The 15536-nt window shown below is 38.5% G+C and overlaps 1 protein-coding gene across 2 annotated transcripts in view; it reads right to left on the bottom strand.

Annotated features, from left to right (window-relative positions):
- The window catches only part of CAB39L (calcium binding protein 39 like), a 73438-nt gene that overhangs the window by 18481 nt on the left and 39421 nt on the right, over nucleotides 1-15536 (bottom strand). For both annotated transcript variants that reach the window (XM_032315251.1, XM_032315250.1), the window contains exons 5-7: nucleotides 10787-10955; nucleotides 4317-4376; nucleotides 1809-1874 (exon numbers count right to left, since the gene is read on the bottom strand). In XM_032315251.1, coding sequence (XP_032171142.1) covers nucleotides 1809-1874; nucleotides 4317-4376; nucleotides 10787-10955 — 295 coding nt within the window. The remainder of the gene's footprint in view (nucleotides 1-1808; nucleotides 1875-4316; nucleotides 4377-10786; nucleotides 10956-15536) is intronic.

The following is a 15536-nucleotide window of genomic DNA, read 5'->3' on the forward strand; positions in this document are numbered from 1 at the left end:
AGTGTATTCAATATTTAGAAACAAACACATTGTTCTATGAATGTCATTATCCCAACATGTAAAACTAATATGTGATGTTTAGTAAGCCCAAAAATCATATAAGTGCTTGACAAAGCCAGTCAGTTAATACCTGCCAATAACACTCTTTGGACTATCTGGGTGGGATCTGAAGGGTAGATAGAGATGCAGCTCTAATGGACATCCCACTCCCACTGGAGCAGTCTTACCTCCTCTTGACCAAATGCCTGCTTCCAGGCACATTTTTAGAAAATTAATTTATTTAGTTGAGGCCAGGCTGGGAGGTAGGGGAGGGAGAGAGAGTCCCAAGCAGACTCTGTACTGAGTGTGGAGCCCTGTGTGGGGCTTGATCTCAAGACCCGCAGATCACGACTTGAGCCGAAACCCAGAGTGGGACGTTCAACCGACTGTGCCACCCAGGCGCCCCCAGGAGGGAAGGCTACTCACTATGTGGCCCTACTTTGCTGGGCTGTCTGGGCTGGGGGACAGTGAACTTCCACAGGCATTTCATAGGTGATAGAATCTCCAATAGCAAATGCCACTTGTTTACACACAAACACCCCATCACCTGTCATCACTTCGTGTCCTTGTACCTTCCTTAATTGTTCTAAAATCACCTGAGAGTTATATATTTATCTTTTTATTTATGTGTTGTCTGTTCTCCTCCAACAGAATGTAAGGTCCATTGGGGTGTGACTTAATTTTGTTCTTGGCTGTCACTGTAATGTTAGGAATAGGAGCACATAAATATATGTTGACCAAATGGAAAGCCCTATCACTCTCCTCACCACCCCCAATAATTGATCCAACTAAGCTATTTGCAAATAATTGGGAATTGACTTTATTTTCTTTTCCAGCTGGTGATACCATCTTTTAACCTCTTTCCAAAGTCTGTTTCAGTGTAACAATACTAGCATTTATAAAAAAGCACAGTTTTGGGTCCATGATCGAGTACCCAAATTTATTAAAAATTATTAAAGATTATTCTTTTAACACTAAGTTAATAGTCACTCTAAGAGTGACTATTTTCATATTTCAGAATCTTTGCTGGAAATACAATTTGAAAATGTCATGTTAAATGGTGGAGGTGTTAAAAATGACCTACGGTAAAACACTACCAAGAATGCTCAGAATATGAAATCCAGCAGTGCAAAATGGTAAAAAGAAAAAAAAAAAAAAAGAAAAGAAAGAAAGAAAGAAAAAGAAAAAGAAAAAACACCAAAAAACTTTTGAAAAATTTGTTACAAATCTGGGGGTAAGTGCTTCTCAGATGAGGGTAAGCCCCATTACAAAACCTTTACTTCTCCCCTTCTCTGTAAAATAGCCTACAAAGTCTAGTTTACAGAGAGATGTCTAAGAGAAATAGGGTCATTTTTTCCTGTTTCAGATACACCGAAAGAACTACAGGAGAACCTTGCTGATTCTTCCTTGTAAATGGTAATTCAGATCTTAATTTCAAGCTAAGAGTGATTTCTTTTCATCTCCAGAAAACACGCCCAAGGAGAGAACTGTGGTTGTATTTAAATTAACTTAAGCTTGATTTTCTTTCGTAGCTGCAATATACTAAATTCTACTTTATCATGTACATATTGTTTATACTCGTACTTCCAAAAAGTCTTTGAGTCAGGGCATTTACACTGTTTTGCTACAAAGTACAGTCATAACATGAAGCATATTTTCCAAGTTACAAAAAAAGGGGACACCTTCATTTTTCTTTATGTACTTGTCCACTCAGAGCTATCATTTACCAGTAAGATATCAACTGATAACTTAAAGAAATTTCATATTACCTTTATAGATTGTCTCTTAGTCACGTAATTCTCAGACTGAAGCAATTTCTCATAGTCTTCAAAAATCTAATAAAAAGAAAATAAATATTAGAGCATAAAACTAGCAGTGGTTTCTCTGCATTAGGGTTGCTTGCTCTCTTGCTTCAAAGGTAAATCCCCAACTCACCAGGCCAGGGCAGCCCAACAGCGGTGCTTTGCATCTGTCTCTGTGCTTAATAACCTAGTGCTGATCACACTGTCCATAGGGAGCTTTCCCCCATTTCGCCATCCTCATTTACACATAAAGATACTGGGGGGTAGGAGGGCCAAGTGATACAACAGATGTACTTGTCCACTTAATTTTAGTTTTGCAAATTAAAAATTGAAAAGAAAAATGGAGTATCTGAGTCCTCTCAATACATTCTATTGAATAAAACATCTTATTAACTCATCTATTAAATGGTAACAAAATAACACATTTCATGCCATTTTAGAGAAGTTGGTAGCTAGCTGGTAGCTATTAGCACAAGAATAATTTAGGAGAAAATTAAACACACTTAGGGCTTCACATGAAACCCCATGAAGAATCAAACTGCCAAGTTCATAGTGTAGACAGAGGAATAGGGCAACTTTTGCCACCTCCAGCTGGTCTCTCTGGAGGACTTCCACTCTCGACAAAAGCTGGGGGATGCTGGGGTTTGGGGTCCCTGTTTCCCACTGTGGCTGTCAACCATTGCCCAGGTCCTTCATTTTCACACAGAGTGCCAGACGCTGGGGAAGCTAAGTGTGGACTTCCTACCAGGCAAGGACATGCCTCAGAGACCCCAGAGGTAGGAAGAACAAGCCCAACGGAGAACTGAAGGTAGGAGAGTCCAGGGGCAAAGGAGGGTGGAAACCATTCCTGGTCCTCAGAGGGCGGAGTGTGAGATGTGTGTGTGCACGGGTGTGATGAGGGCAAGAAGTGCCCACAGAGGATGATTACTGACAGGGAATTAAGAATGTGAAAAGTAACAACAAAACCATGTAGCTCACATTAAAGTCATAATAATTATACTCTTTTATAGGAAGGACTTACTATTTATTCTGTCAGGATTTTGTGGGACTCAAAATTTATCAAATTTTGTGGTAAGTTTTTAAAAGTTTTAGTTCCAGTATAGTTAATGTACAGTGTTATATTAGTTTCAGGTGTATAATGTAGTGAGTCAACAGTTCCACACATCTCCTGGTGCTCATAATGACCAGTGAGTGCACTCTTTAAGCCCCATCCCCTATTTCCTCCATCCCTCTACCTACCTCCCCTCTGGTAACCGTCAGTGTGTTCTCTATAGTTAAGAGTCTGTTTCTTGGTTTCTCTCTTTCTCTCTTCTTTTTCCTTTGCTCGTTTGTTTCTTAAATTCCGCGAGTGCAACCATATGTGACCATAAACTTCAATGTGATTAAGGTATGACTGACTCCCCAGGATGCCACTTTCATTATTTTAGAGTCAGATGTCATGTGCTCCCATTTCATAGTTTACTTTTGAAAGAAATATGAAACTCAGAAAGTATGAAATGTCTGAGGGAGCATGAGTTCTCAGAGCTGGTGTTCAGGTCAGTGCAGCAGGCTTAGTGTCTGTGTAGCTACCAAATTACACAAGACGTGACTATAGATACAAAAACAAAATCGGGTAAATAAGGGATCAAAGAGAATGAGTTTACAATCTTCCTTATTGTTGTGTACTATTTCCTGAAGGCAAAGCATTCCTGCACAAAACGTTTACATCACTCATTCCATAGAAGAGATTAGTAGCTGATGCCGCGGATCTTGTCATAAACTATCGTAGCTCTTTTATTTTCACTCATTATCAGTGGACATCTAATGAGGCTTGAACATTCCATCTAGCTCTACAGTTTCTGATCAGGTTCCTGCCTCTCAGGGAGCTCAAGAACCAGCCAGGAAGGCACAGACACACCATAATACAATGTGGAAAATTGAGGCAGCAGGGCGGGGGAGGGAGTGCTCGTGCATGAATGTGAATGGGTGGAATTAAGGAAAGCCTTCTAGGCCTTCTAGAAGAGTCATGTTTTAGTAGAATCTCAAAAGGATGGGTTGGATTCACCATTTGAGAAGGGAGTTGGAAGACAGAAATATTTTGGCATTTCTACAAGTAAAACTAATTATCAAGCAAGTAAAATGATTTCTTTTAGTGAGGGTGGAGTGCTCTTTTATGGATACCTACCGCCCTTTGATGGCAATGTGGATGCTCTTAAATCAGGGTCAAAGTAAGCAGGGGCCAGTCATTTTCTGGAGCTCAAGATACAACAGAAACAGGTGTGAAAAATGAGAAAGCCCCAATCTCCTGCCTTTCTCAATTTTCCACAAAAAGTTTCCTGATGACCAGGTAAAGAGACAAGTTGGGTGCCGGTAGACTATGGTTCATGTCTGTTGTAAATCATAAAGAGGAGCAAGTGTCCATAGATCTAAGGCGGGGTGGGGGGGCGGGGAGGAGGAAGAAAATGAAGTAAAATGTCAAAAAGGACTTCTACTTACAGTGTCATAATTTTGTTCTAAGAAGTCTGCGACCAACACTTTATGTCTGGTTAGTAAGTCCTAGAAAAAGAACAGTTATGTGAAATATAATTACTATAGCCAATAGATTTTATAAATCTGGCTTTTCTAAGAATGTTATAAGTACATTCATTTGAAACATATAGTTTCTGAAGAATATTTTTTTTACATCCACAAAATTATTTCCATTCTTAGTTTAAGATGTGAAATGCAAGTCTGTTTCCTGTCAACAACAACAAAGGGTTTTAATTCGTATCATTGTTAAATTTATGATAGGAATAATTTATCTAGTGAAACAAACAGCACCTAAAAGATGGGGTTTAACGTATATTTCTCCAAGCCGTGACTATATTGTGACCACGATCTAATAAATATCCAACTAAAGTCTATGATGAGCTATTCCAAATGTCGTTAATAACTTATTATTTTAAAAGAATGCCTAATGGCTTAAAACCATATCTCACAAGTTAAAAGATTTTTCAGGAATTTCAACCTTTAGTTTTTTTCTTAACCACGTTTAAAACAGAGGTACCTAGGATCCTGGGAAGCACAGAAATGATGCTTAACTGGGCCATCGCAGGCGCCTCCTACTCAGGGGTTAATGGACTGTGTGGTGATCTGTGGTGACTAAGTCATACAACACACTCATTCAAAGCTAAAGACAAGTAGACTGATCTTAAAGGCATAACTCTCAGAAAACTGAACAAAAGCATAAAGGAACATTTGACTGTCTTCAGCTCACACCTAAATTATATCCTTAATTCACCTTAATGTTGAAAGAAAATAAGCCTCACCTAATCCCTTTTATAAGCTTAGAGGCTAAATACCCTGTCTAGATAGAATGTAGAATTTAATTAAAAACATAACAAGAATTTTTAAGTTTTCCAAAACAAGTTCTTATGCTTTAATACACATTTAATTAAAACTTCCTAAAAGCATATAGAAGATCCCAACATAAATTCACAGAGATCAAGAAGGCAGCAGCAAGGGCAAAACTCACCTATTTCTGTTTAGATATGTAAAATATTTAATGCATTTTTGTGCTATTAATTTTCAAGTTCCAGGGCAATGAGACTGGCTATTGATATCATTTTATTACTTATCACCACATGTTGATTGAGCACTGCGTTTATTAGTAGAAACCCGTACTTTTTTTTCCCCAGTAGAACATTCAGGATTCTTTTGGAACTGGAACTTTAAAATGAGAAAACCCGCTAGGGGAATTCATTCCTGTTCTCTCTGAGGTCAAAATTCAAATTAGTTCCTCTATCACGGGACCCCCCAAAAGAGCAAGTTAGTTCCACGGCATTCTCTGGGGTCCCTAGTTTTCAGACACTCCCTTCCCTAATGTGCTGAGCAGGATCAGTGATTTTTCTGAGCTGACCCCGGTGAGAAAGGGTTTCCTTCTATGGACTGCAACAGACCTGGATCCACCTGTTGTAATAGTCAGCAGGCTTGACTGTGGGGACGGTGCCCTGTCACAGCCCCGGGCCTGCACACACAGTGGTGGTGGCAGCAGACGGAGCACTGTGCAGATGAGTGCTGCCTGTCAAGGTGTCCATTCACTAACTGTTAGTGAATGGAAACCTTGAGTTAGTTATCTCCTCCAGAGTTAGTTAGAGTTAGTTAGTGGAGTTAGTTATCTCCTCCAGAGTAGGAGGAATTGGGAGGAAGTCCTGTTAGTAGCAGCTCCTTCAAATTCCAAAAGAAAAAATTGGAAATAACTTACATATCCAATAATAGAAAAATAAATTATGATGGAGTAGAATTCCTCCAGCATGTGTACATGGTGGGTACAGCCAATAAATGATTCTCTCTCTCTGTTACACACCCACCCACCCACACACACACATACTCTCACACTTGTGTGTATATATTCCTAGCTACACCCTCAAATTTTTGCATGTAGTAAATGCATGTGCAAAACTGGAGGAACTGACCATATATATACATATACCCATACATATATACACAGAATACCAAGACAAATATAATTGCTGCATCATTATAGATCACGTGACGTGGGAAAAAAAATCAGCTAAAATCCTACCCAAAAAGGAAAAAGCAGAAAGTTGCAAAGAGACATAAAGTTTAGATTTCAAATAATTTAAAATTTTAAATTATTTGAAACAGTGTACACTTTCATCCCCCCTCCTCACAATTCTGTTTTGACAAGACTAAGTTTTGCATAGTCTATGCATTATGCTAAAAAAAAAAATCTGATATTGCTATGGAGGGATTTCTGCACACCTTGGGAGACACAGGGTGGAGTGACAGAAACACACTCAATGGCAGGGACGTGACAGTAGATGGGCCAAGCAGCAACTGCCGTTCTTGGAGGATTTACTATGTGTCGGGGAACATGCAGAGCCCTTTATACATGTGATTTCTCATCGTCACAACTCTGCAAGGCAGGGATTATTTTCTTCATCTCACAGGAGAGGAAAATGAAACTCCAAGGTTAACTCCTTGCTCAAGGACATACAGCCAGTCAGGTGGCAGAGGGAGGTGGAATTCAAACCCCTTCTATCATGTCATGGAAGGAGGGATGAAAGAAATGCTGATTTTTAGGAATGTTTTCTGGGAAAGGACAATTTGTAGACAATACTGTGACAAAAAATATAAACAGTTAAATTGTTTATTCATTGTTTATTAATGAGTAAACTGAGCAACAGTCATCTTAGAGCTCAAAACAAAAAAGGCAAGTCTAAGAGGTTAAAAACAAAAGACAAAACCAAAAGAAAATCATACTAAAACCAAGCCAGCCAGACAACCAAAACCCCCTGAAGCCATCTACTTAAAAAGAAACAGTGACTTATGGTCACTGTTGTATTATATTAACCACAGCATTTTGGAAAAATATAAATCGACATTTCCAATATTGTTAGCATGCTGGAAAGCTTTTTTTTTTAAAAAGCTTTATTTATTTGGGCGGGGAGAGAGAGAAACAATAATAAGTAGACTCCCTGGGACACCTGGGTGGCTCAGTGGGTTAAAGCCTCTGCCTTCGGCTCAGGTCATGATCTCAGGGTCCTGGGATGGAGCCCCGTTTCAGGCTCCCTACTCAGCAGAGAGCCTGCTTCCCCGCCCTCCCCTCTGCCTGCCTCTCTGCCTACTTGTAATATGTCTCTCTGTCAAATAAATAAATAAAATATTTAAAAAAAAAAAAAGTAGACTCCCTGCTAAGCAAGAAGCCCAATACAGGGATCTAAGGATCCTGAGGTCATGACCTGAGCTGAAATCAAGAGTTGGATGCTTAACAGACTGAGCCACCCAGGGGACCCCACAACTTTTTTTTCTTTTAAGCATACTAGAAAACTTTTTATGGTTATTTAGATTTTCAGAGACTTAAGTTTGACGGAAAATATGCTGAGGTATAGCTTAAAACATCAATTTATTTTTGATATTTAACATAGTGCTGCAAATTAAATTGGGTTGAACATATGATAGCAAGACATTATTATCAAGTATAGTTTATTTTATTAAATGTTGAAAAATCTTTGGGGGAAATTTTGAAAAAGACATATTCGTTTCAGAGTTCGTTCTTTGTTTATAATTATTTGTGAAGCTTTACTTACAGTCTTTTAGAAAAAGAACCAACTCTGTTTCCATGACAGCAGAGTCATCACACAGAAAAGGGAAAAAAAAATGGGACTACACTGTCTATTAACAGAAAACATGTCCTTAGCCGTTTAGGCATGGACAGTTCGCTAGAAAAAAACAGAATCATGTTTTGTGTTAAGTGTTAGTCTTCAGATTGGATGCGTCAAGGCCTCTCTCACCGTGTGCGCTAGATAGACTTTGGGGACTTCATCAGTGGCCACTGTACAACCTCTGCTTTGCTGGGGGAAACTGAGTGGACCGTGGCACGGAGCAGGCTCTCGAGTTACACCGCACTCTGAGCACACACCCAGGCCTGCAGCCCTTGCTCCCCCTCCCTCCGCCCACCCGGAAGCTCTCCTTAGTGCCTTCCCTAGACTTTTCCTCCCTCTCTTTTCTTCCTTCCCCTCACTCTTTGCTGTTCTCTCTAGTTTTCTTCTTCTCTTCTTACATCTTTGTCTTCTAGATCGCCTTCTTCCTTCTTCTTTCCCATGCCCTCTGCCTTCTACCCCAGAGAGATAGGGTCTTCCTCTGCTTGGACTTGTCGGGGAGAATCTAGGGAGCAGACAGGACTGGGGGGAGCCATGTGGAAAACGCCAGCAGGCTGGTGACCCCTCTCCCTTCAAACCCAGATTCTAGGTTGGTCCTGTACTTATTTCAGGCTTGGCTGAGGCCTATAGGGACTGATGGCACTCTGGCTCCTTTTCTTTCCTCTCCTGTCTCAGGCAGTTCAGCCCTGGTTCCAAACTAGCACACACCCCCGCCCCCCATTTATTAAAACAAAAGTGCCACAGTAAATTGTCCACACCCCCCCCCAACAGGATTCTCTCTGACAGGAGTTCTTATCAATTCAGTTTTCCTCATTTCATGACATTTCAGAGATATCGTGGAAATGTCATGATGGACTGTGTCACAGGCGGAAGGGGCCCTGCTTTGCCTACCCCTTCATGAGGCTATCTTTAGGGTGGGGTCCACTCACCAGTGGTTCCTCTTCTCGGTCACAGCAAGCTCCTCTCACTGCCCTGCTGCAGGCTCCCTCTCCATCCCTTCCCTTTGCTGAGGTCCCCCTACCTCCTGCTCCCCTCCAGTCCCTGTTGTTTCTTGTCTCTGCTCCCTGGTGCTCTCTCACACTTCCTGCCACCATGTGAGCTTATGCATCTTTTAATGGGTTCAGGGCACCTTCTTAGAACAGGCTGAGTAAGTCCCTAGTCTCTAGATAATACATAGTTTTCAGTATAACAAACTATAGCTTTCACTTTTCTTGACCTCTGGAGAGCTGTTAAAAGGAACTATTTATCATTCCAGTTATAGGTAAATTTCAAGTCATTTACATAAAGTTGTAAGATTAAAGTATTTACTAATACTGGCATATGGCCTGTGTCAATATTATTAAATTATTTATTTAATATATAAAAAATAAAAGTCATATATGGATTATAATTAGGTAACAGTATTTATATCCTAACAAAGTAGAAGTAAATTTGGAATGATATAAATGGAGCAAGTATATTGCTGAAATGCTTTTAAAGAAGTGAATCTGAGTATATACATTTAAACAAGTCTTGTCTACTTTGTAATTGACTTTTTTGTCAATAATGCTGTTACATCATCAGCTTAAAATATATTCAAAAATCCTCTTCTAAAATGGTCTTCAGTCCAATGTGATAGACAATGAAGAAAATCAGACTCTATTTTAGTCATTTTAAAATTTATTTTTATTATCATTCCCATTATTATTACCAAGACCAAAAACAGTCCTAGCTACCATGACCACCTACTTTATCCAGTTAACCTGAATGTCAAACAACTTTGCACTGTTTCCAGAACTTTTATCTGCCCTCGGAAAGATCTGCTACTACTGGAAAATGAACATGCCATGGACAGTGATACTAGTTTCAAAATATATTAAATAATGGCAGGATCATAAGAATAAGTAAATGATTTTCTAAGACAGAAATCTTTAAGGTGACATCATTCATTGGATGTCTAAGTTTTAGTATTTAGTTTGCAAATTAGGTACATTATTTTCTAATATGTTTCCGAACATCTTTTGAATGGTCAAACTTGGAAACAGAAAGTAAAATGGGGCTGGGGGCTGAGGGAAGGGAGAAATGGAGCACCGGTGTTTAACGGGTACTAGTTGCGCAACAGTGTGAATATACTTCACACTACTGAACTGTACACTGATAAATGGTTACCATGGTAATTTTATGTTATATCTATTCTTTTACAATTAAAAAATTTTAATATAAAACTAAGATTAAATTCGTATTTAGTAACAGAATAGATAAGTTCATAAGAACACAAGGGATTGTGAAGAAAACACAATTCATTTATGAGTAATTTGCTTCACTGAGTGAGAATTTACAATTACACTGATAAAGTACGGTGATGTCCTTCAGAGGCAAAGATGTCATTCTCCAGCTCCCTTCACTACCCAGTCCCTTCCCCTGCTGGTAAACACTGTTCCTGCTTCCCAGATAACCTTCTGGAGGTATTCAGTGCGGATACAACTTAAGTGGCAGCTTATGCCCTTTGTTTTTAACATAAGTGAAAGCATGCTTTGCTGAGAATATTACATGTCCCTTTTTTCACATATATTGCAATTCATTCTGCGTGAGTTTGTGACAAGTATTTTGAGTTGTTTTTTCTACAGTGTGATAGACTGGCCTAATAGAATGCATGACCGATGCTTTACGTTTTATATCATAAATCACAGTTGGTTATGCTCAGGCCTAAGGAATAGCCTTTCCTGCTTCTTTAAAATTAAACTGCCTCCTCAGAGGCCAACTGACTTTAACTAAATGCTGAAACTAAATGACCTAGCTGATTCAGAAAAAAAAAAAAATTACCTTAAAAGTAGCAAAGGCATCAGAAGCAATATCGAATGTTGACAACTCCACATACTTAAAGAAGTCTCGGAACTGATTAGAAAAGAGGATGATTTTGGCAAGTGGTTCGTGTCGAATACATTCTCTCAGCATAATCCCACAACGCAAGGCGATCTGTGGGGCTTCATATCTAAAGCATAAACAAGACAGAAATGCAGAACACTGTTATCCTATTAACAAAATATTAATGGTGCCAAAAGAACCATTTCAATACTGCTGTTAAAGGAAACATAGATATACCATTTGTCACAGTTCATTCAAACATCATTCATTCAATACCCCTGAATATGTATGCTCTGCCTGGCACTATTCCAAATGCTGGGGATATAATAGTAAGCACAACACGCTACTGCCTTCCTAAAGTTCGTATTTTTTAGTGGGAATACTATTTAGTGGGGTAAGAGACAGATTATAAACAATGAAAAGAAATTTCATATTCTGAGAAGTGCTATGAAACTGAAGACATTAAAATATTTATAATACAGAGTGTAACTACTTAATTTTCTTTCATTTAGATTGAGTGGTCAGGTAAGGAGCAAAGCGTTCCAGGCAAAGGGAACTAACCACAAAGGCTCCAAGGCAAGAGCCAGCTTGGTGAGTTAGCGAAGAGTAAGGCCAATGTGGCTGGAATGTAGGGGAAGAACAGTGGATGGTATGAAATGAAGCAAGAGTGGAGAAGGACAGGGGCCAGATCACATACCGCTCCCTAGGCTAAACTAAGGAGTTTGGTTTTAAAGTGATAGGAAGACTCTGGAGAGTTTAAAAAATTAACATGCCTTGACATATGCTTTCAAAAGATCACTCCGGGCATCTGTGGGGAATCTATTATAAAACATGGGAAAAAATGGGGACACCCTGGTGGCTCAGTTGGTTAAGCATCTGACTTGATTTGGGCTCAGATCTCAGCGTCATGAGATTGAGCCCTACATGGGGCTACATGCTGGGCGTGGAGCCTGCTTAAGAGTCTCTCTCTCTCCATCTACCTCTGCCCCTCCCACCTCCTCATGCACTGGCTCTTTTAAAAAAAAAAAAAAAAAGAGAAGGAAAAATGAGCTGGCAAGTTAGAGTGGGAGCAGGGGAACTGGGTAGGAGGAGGAGCAGCAGCCCAGCTAGAGATGAGGGTGGCCTGGACTGAGATGGTAGTAGTACATGACAGGACTGTGGGCAGATCCTGCATATTGCTTGGAGGAACGATATAGCTGGGGTAGGGTGGGGAATAAATCTGGGGTGAGGGAAATTGAAGACTCAAGGACGATTCCCATATTTTAGGCCTGAATAATTAGGCAGATGGTGGTACCAATTTTTAAAATGAATAAAACTAGTAGATGAGCAGATCAGTGAAGAAATTAAGTTTGTTTCTGACCATGTTAACTCTGAGATGCCTGATATCTAAAGAGGAATGTCTCCTTGGCAGTAGAATATATCTATCCAGGGTTTAGGAAGAAGATAAGGATAGATATTACATGCACATATATGCAGTTGGTATGTAATAGATGACCAGTAATAAATAGCTGTGTATTGAATGACCCCCTGAAATCATGAATTACAGCTTGCAGCAAAAATTGCACTAGAAAAACACAATGTTTATTGTAGGAAACAATTCAGGACTGGCACGTTAGATCTGTTCCCTTCCTAATTTAATAACAATACTCCAAGTGTCAAATTCAACATTGAAATAAATCTAGTTTGAGTTACATTTCAGTGTATGATAAGATTTCAAGAAAATGAACAAAACTTAGCTCAAGTAAAACAAGTTCAATAATAAAATGATGCAGTTGTCCATTGTGTGGTAAATAGTACAATAGAACAAAAGAAGGTATGATGGTAAAACACTGGGAAGTGCGTATAGGATAAAAATACTTATTTCATTTCATTTCAATTAAATACAATATTAATTTTTATGGTTCTAATACAAAGCCCACTGGGAAAAAAAACTCAATTATTTCAATTCTTGAAAAAGCGCTTTCCTATAATGTTGGGGATAGAAAAAAAATGATATCCATGAAGTGCCTATATAATCTTTCAGATTTACCATGACTTTTCCAGGTTAGAAAAATTACAGCCAAAAAATGTTTAAAAGCAAAAATGACCACTGAACAGATGAGAATTGAAATGAACAAATAAGAAGAATGAATAGATGAAAATCAAAACAAAACCACCCTTACACAAAACTTCGAGATATAACTCACCAAATATAAGTGGTAACATTCCGTTGAGCAATAAAAAATAATGTAGTATTCTTTAAAAGACAACATCTACATGACTTTTGATTTAAGAATAAAATCTGTCTCGTGGGGCGCTTGGGTGGCTCAGTGGGTTAAGCCGCTGCCTTCGGCTCAGGTCATGATCTCAGGGTCCTGGGATCAAGTCCCGCATCAGGCTCTCTGCTCAGCAGGGAGCCTGCTTCCTCCTCTCTCTCTCTCTGCCTGCCTCTCTGCCTACTTGTGATCTCTCTCTGTCAAATAAATAAATAAAATCTTTAAAAAAAAAAAAAGAATAAAATCTGTCTCCTACAACCTAGGAAACTGGCTACTTTGCAAAGTCAAATCCACAAATACAGTAGTGGAAATCTTAAACAAGTATATTTGAGAGGATTCACTAAACTAGGGTAGTCTTTATCATTTTTGTTCTGTTTTATGCTGAATACTATCTATAACTCCTTTGCGTATTCCCTGAATAACTGATATTAACATTAAATGTTAATATATTCAGATAGGTATGATTATTTGCAGAATATTTAAAAATACCCATTTATAGTGTTAATAATTTCTCTTACCAGAAGAACCTGAAAATCAGCCTGCTGGTACACATGGAAGAGTTATAGATGGGAAAATATTAAAATGTTATAAAGAGGGGTATATTTTCTGAATTGTGAAGGAGAAAAACATTGCTGTTTATTGGTAGAGTACTTTAGAGAATATGAAATAAAGACTGTTGACCTAAAGAAAGAACCCAAGAGCATTAAAATCTAGACTTATTAGTGAGATATTTATGGACTCTTGTAATTTGACCCTAAATTTTTCATTTCATTTCTCATCCCATTCCATACATCTTTGGGGTATGCCATTCTCTCAGCCTAGAATGTCCTTCTCCTTACACCTCTACCTCTGAAATTCTCTCTCATCTTTCAAGGCTTCATTGCTGGGGATAGGTTTTACTTGTTTCCATCTTGCTCTCTTGTTACCTTCTCCTTTCCTCCTCTGCTCCCATCTCCATATGGTTTATCTTACTTGTACTTTCCCCTTTCCCCACCTCAGTCTCCAGTGTGCTTAGCATAATGTTTTACACAAAGTAGGCACATAGTGAAATTAATGATTTTCTTCTTCTTTTCCTTCTTCTTTAGAGAGAGAGTGTGTGTGTGCACAAGTTGGGGTGGGGTGGGGTGGAGAGAATCTTAAGCAGGCTCAATGTCAATTATGGAGCCCTATGTGGGGCTCAGTCTCACAACCCTGAGATCATGACCTGAGCTGAAATCAAGAGCCAGACGCTTAACCAACTGAGCCACCCAGGTGCCCTTGAAGTTAATGAATTTCAAATTCTGACTGAAATTCTTAATAGTAGAACTCTAATGAAACTCAGACTCTGGCTCTATGATCTCAAGCCAACATTCTTCTCATTTCTTGATTTAATTTCCAAACTGAGACTATCTATAAAAAGTTTATACTTCAAACTTTTGTGTATAATTAGTTCACTTTTTCCTTTCATTTGGTAAAGTTTATTGGAACCATCTGTGATATACTATTTATTCTTAAGGATGAAAAAATATTTAAAAAAATATCCCTCTGGGTCAGAACACTTATTGCATCCCATTAGTTTGTGCTTAAGAGTAGAAATGTCATTCTCTGAGATGACAGTTTCTTAAAGGTAGGGATATATTGAGATATATAGAGAAATATAGAGAAATTCTTAGTTTTCGTCAGTACCCTTTAAGCGATCTATAATTTATATATATCATTTCAACCTTACTACCCTCTAGGATATTGGTTTCTAATAGTTTACTGTTCCACAAATTAAGCCTATCTTAGGTTTCAAATCCCAGTAGCATTAATATCCTTATACTTGGTATAGAATAAATATCTCATCTATTCTAGTCCACTTATGACAGGTTCCCAAGGACAGGGACCACAATGAATCACTCTACCTCCACAATGACTAATTTACATCAGATTGCCAATAAAGATAAATCCAATAAATGTTGAATCATTATTTTATAGAATTGAATTATATCTTTCTTTTTGATTTGTAGTTTGGATCATATAGTCTGGCCTTCAATTAACTATATTAGTATGGAGAAGGCACACTACTATATATGCATGTTTATTCAGATAATCACAGCATATAAGATCCCTTTTGAATTTAATAAAAGCTAAAATATAAGAGCAATTTTCACCTCTAGCAGTGAGCTACAGTAAACATACAAAAAATGGTCAGAACATCTTGTGAAAGAATATCTCAAGTTAAGAAAATGTATAAGGGGGAAAATGACTTTTGTTGTTGCTGGGAGCAAATAATGTCAGGCAGTAGTTAGAAAAGTTCTGTAAAATGTCACTTAACAAACACTTGGCCTCCTCAATATAGGCAATAAGTTTTGCTTTTAATCTAGATATATTTGCTTACTTTATAAATAAGGAGATAACTCTGTCCATTGAAGAGGCTTAGAAGCAGTAATAATCCAATGTCAATGAGAAGCCCTAGCAACCAGATTATAGTC

This window comes from Mustela erminea, chromosome 15, assembly GCF_009829155.1.
Source record: "Mustela erminea isolate mMusErm1 chromosome 15, mMusErm1.Pri, whole genome shotgun sequence".
Taxonomy (NCBI): Eukaryota; Metazoa; Chordata; class Mammalia; order Carnivora; family Mustelidae; genus Mustela; species Mustela erminea.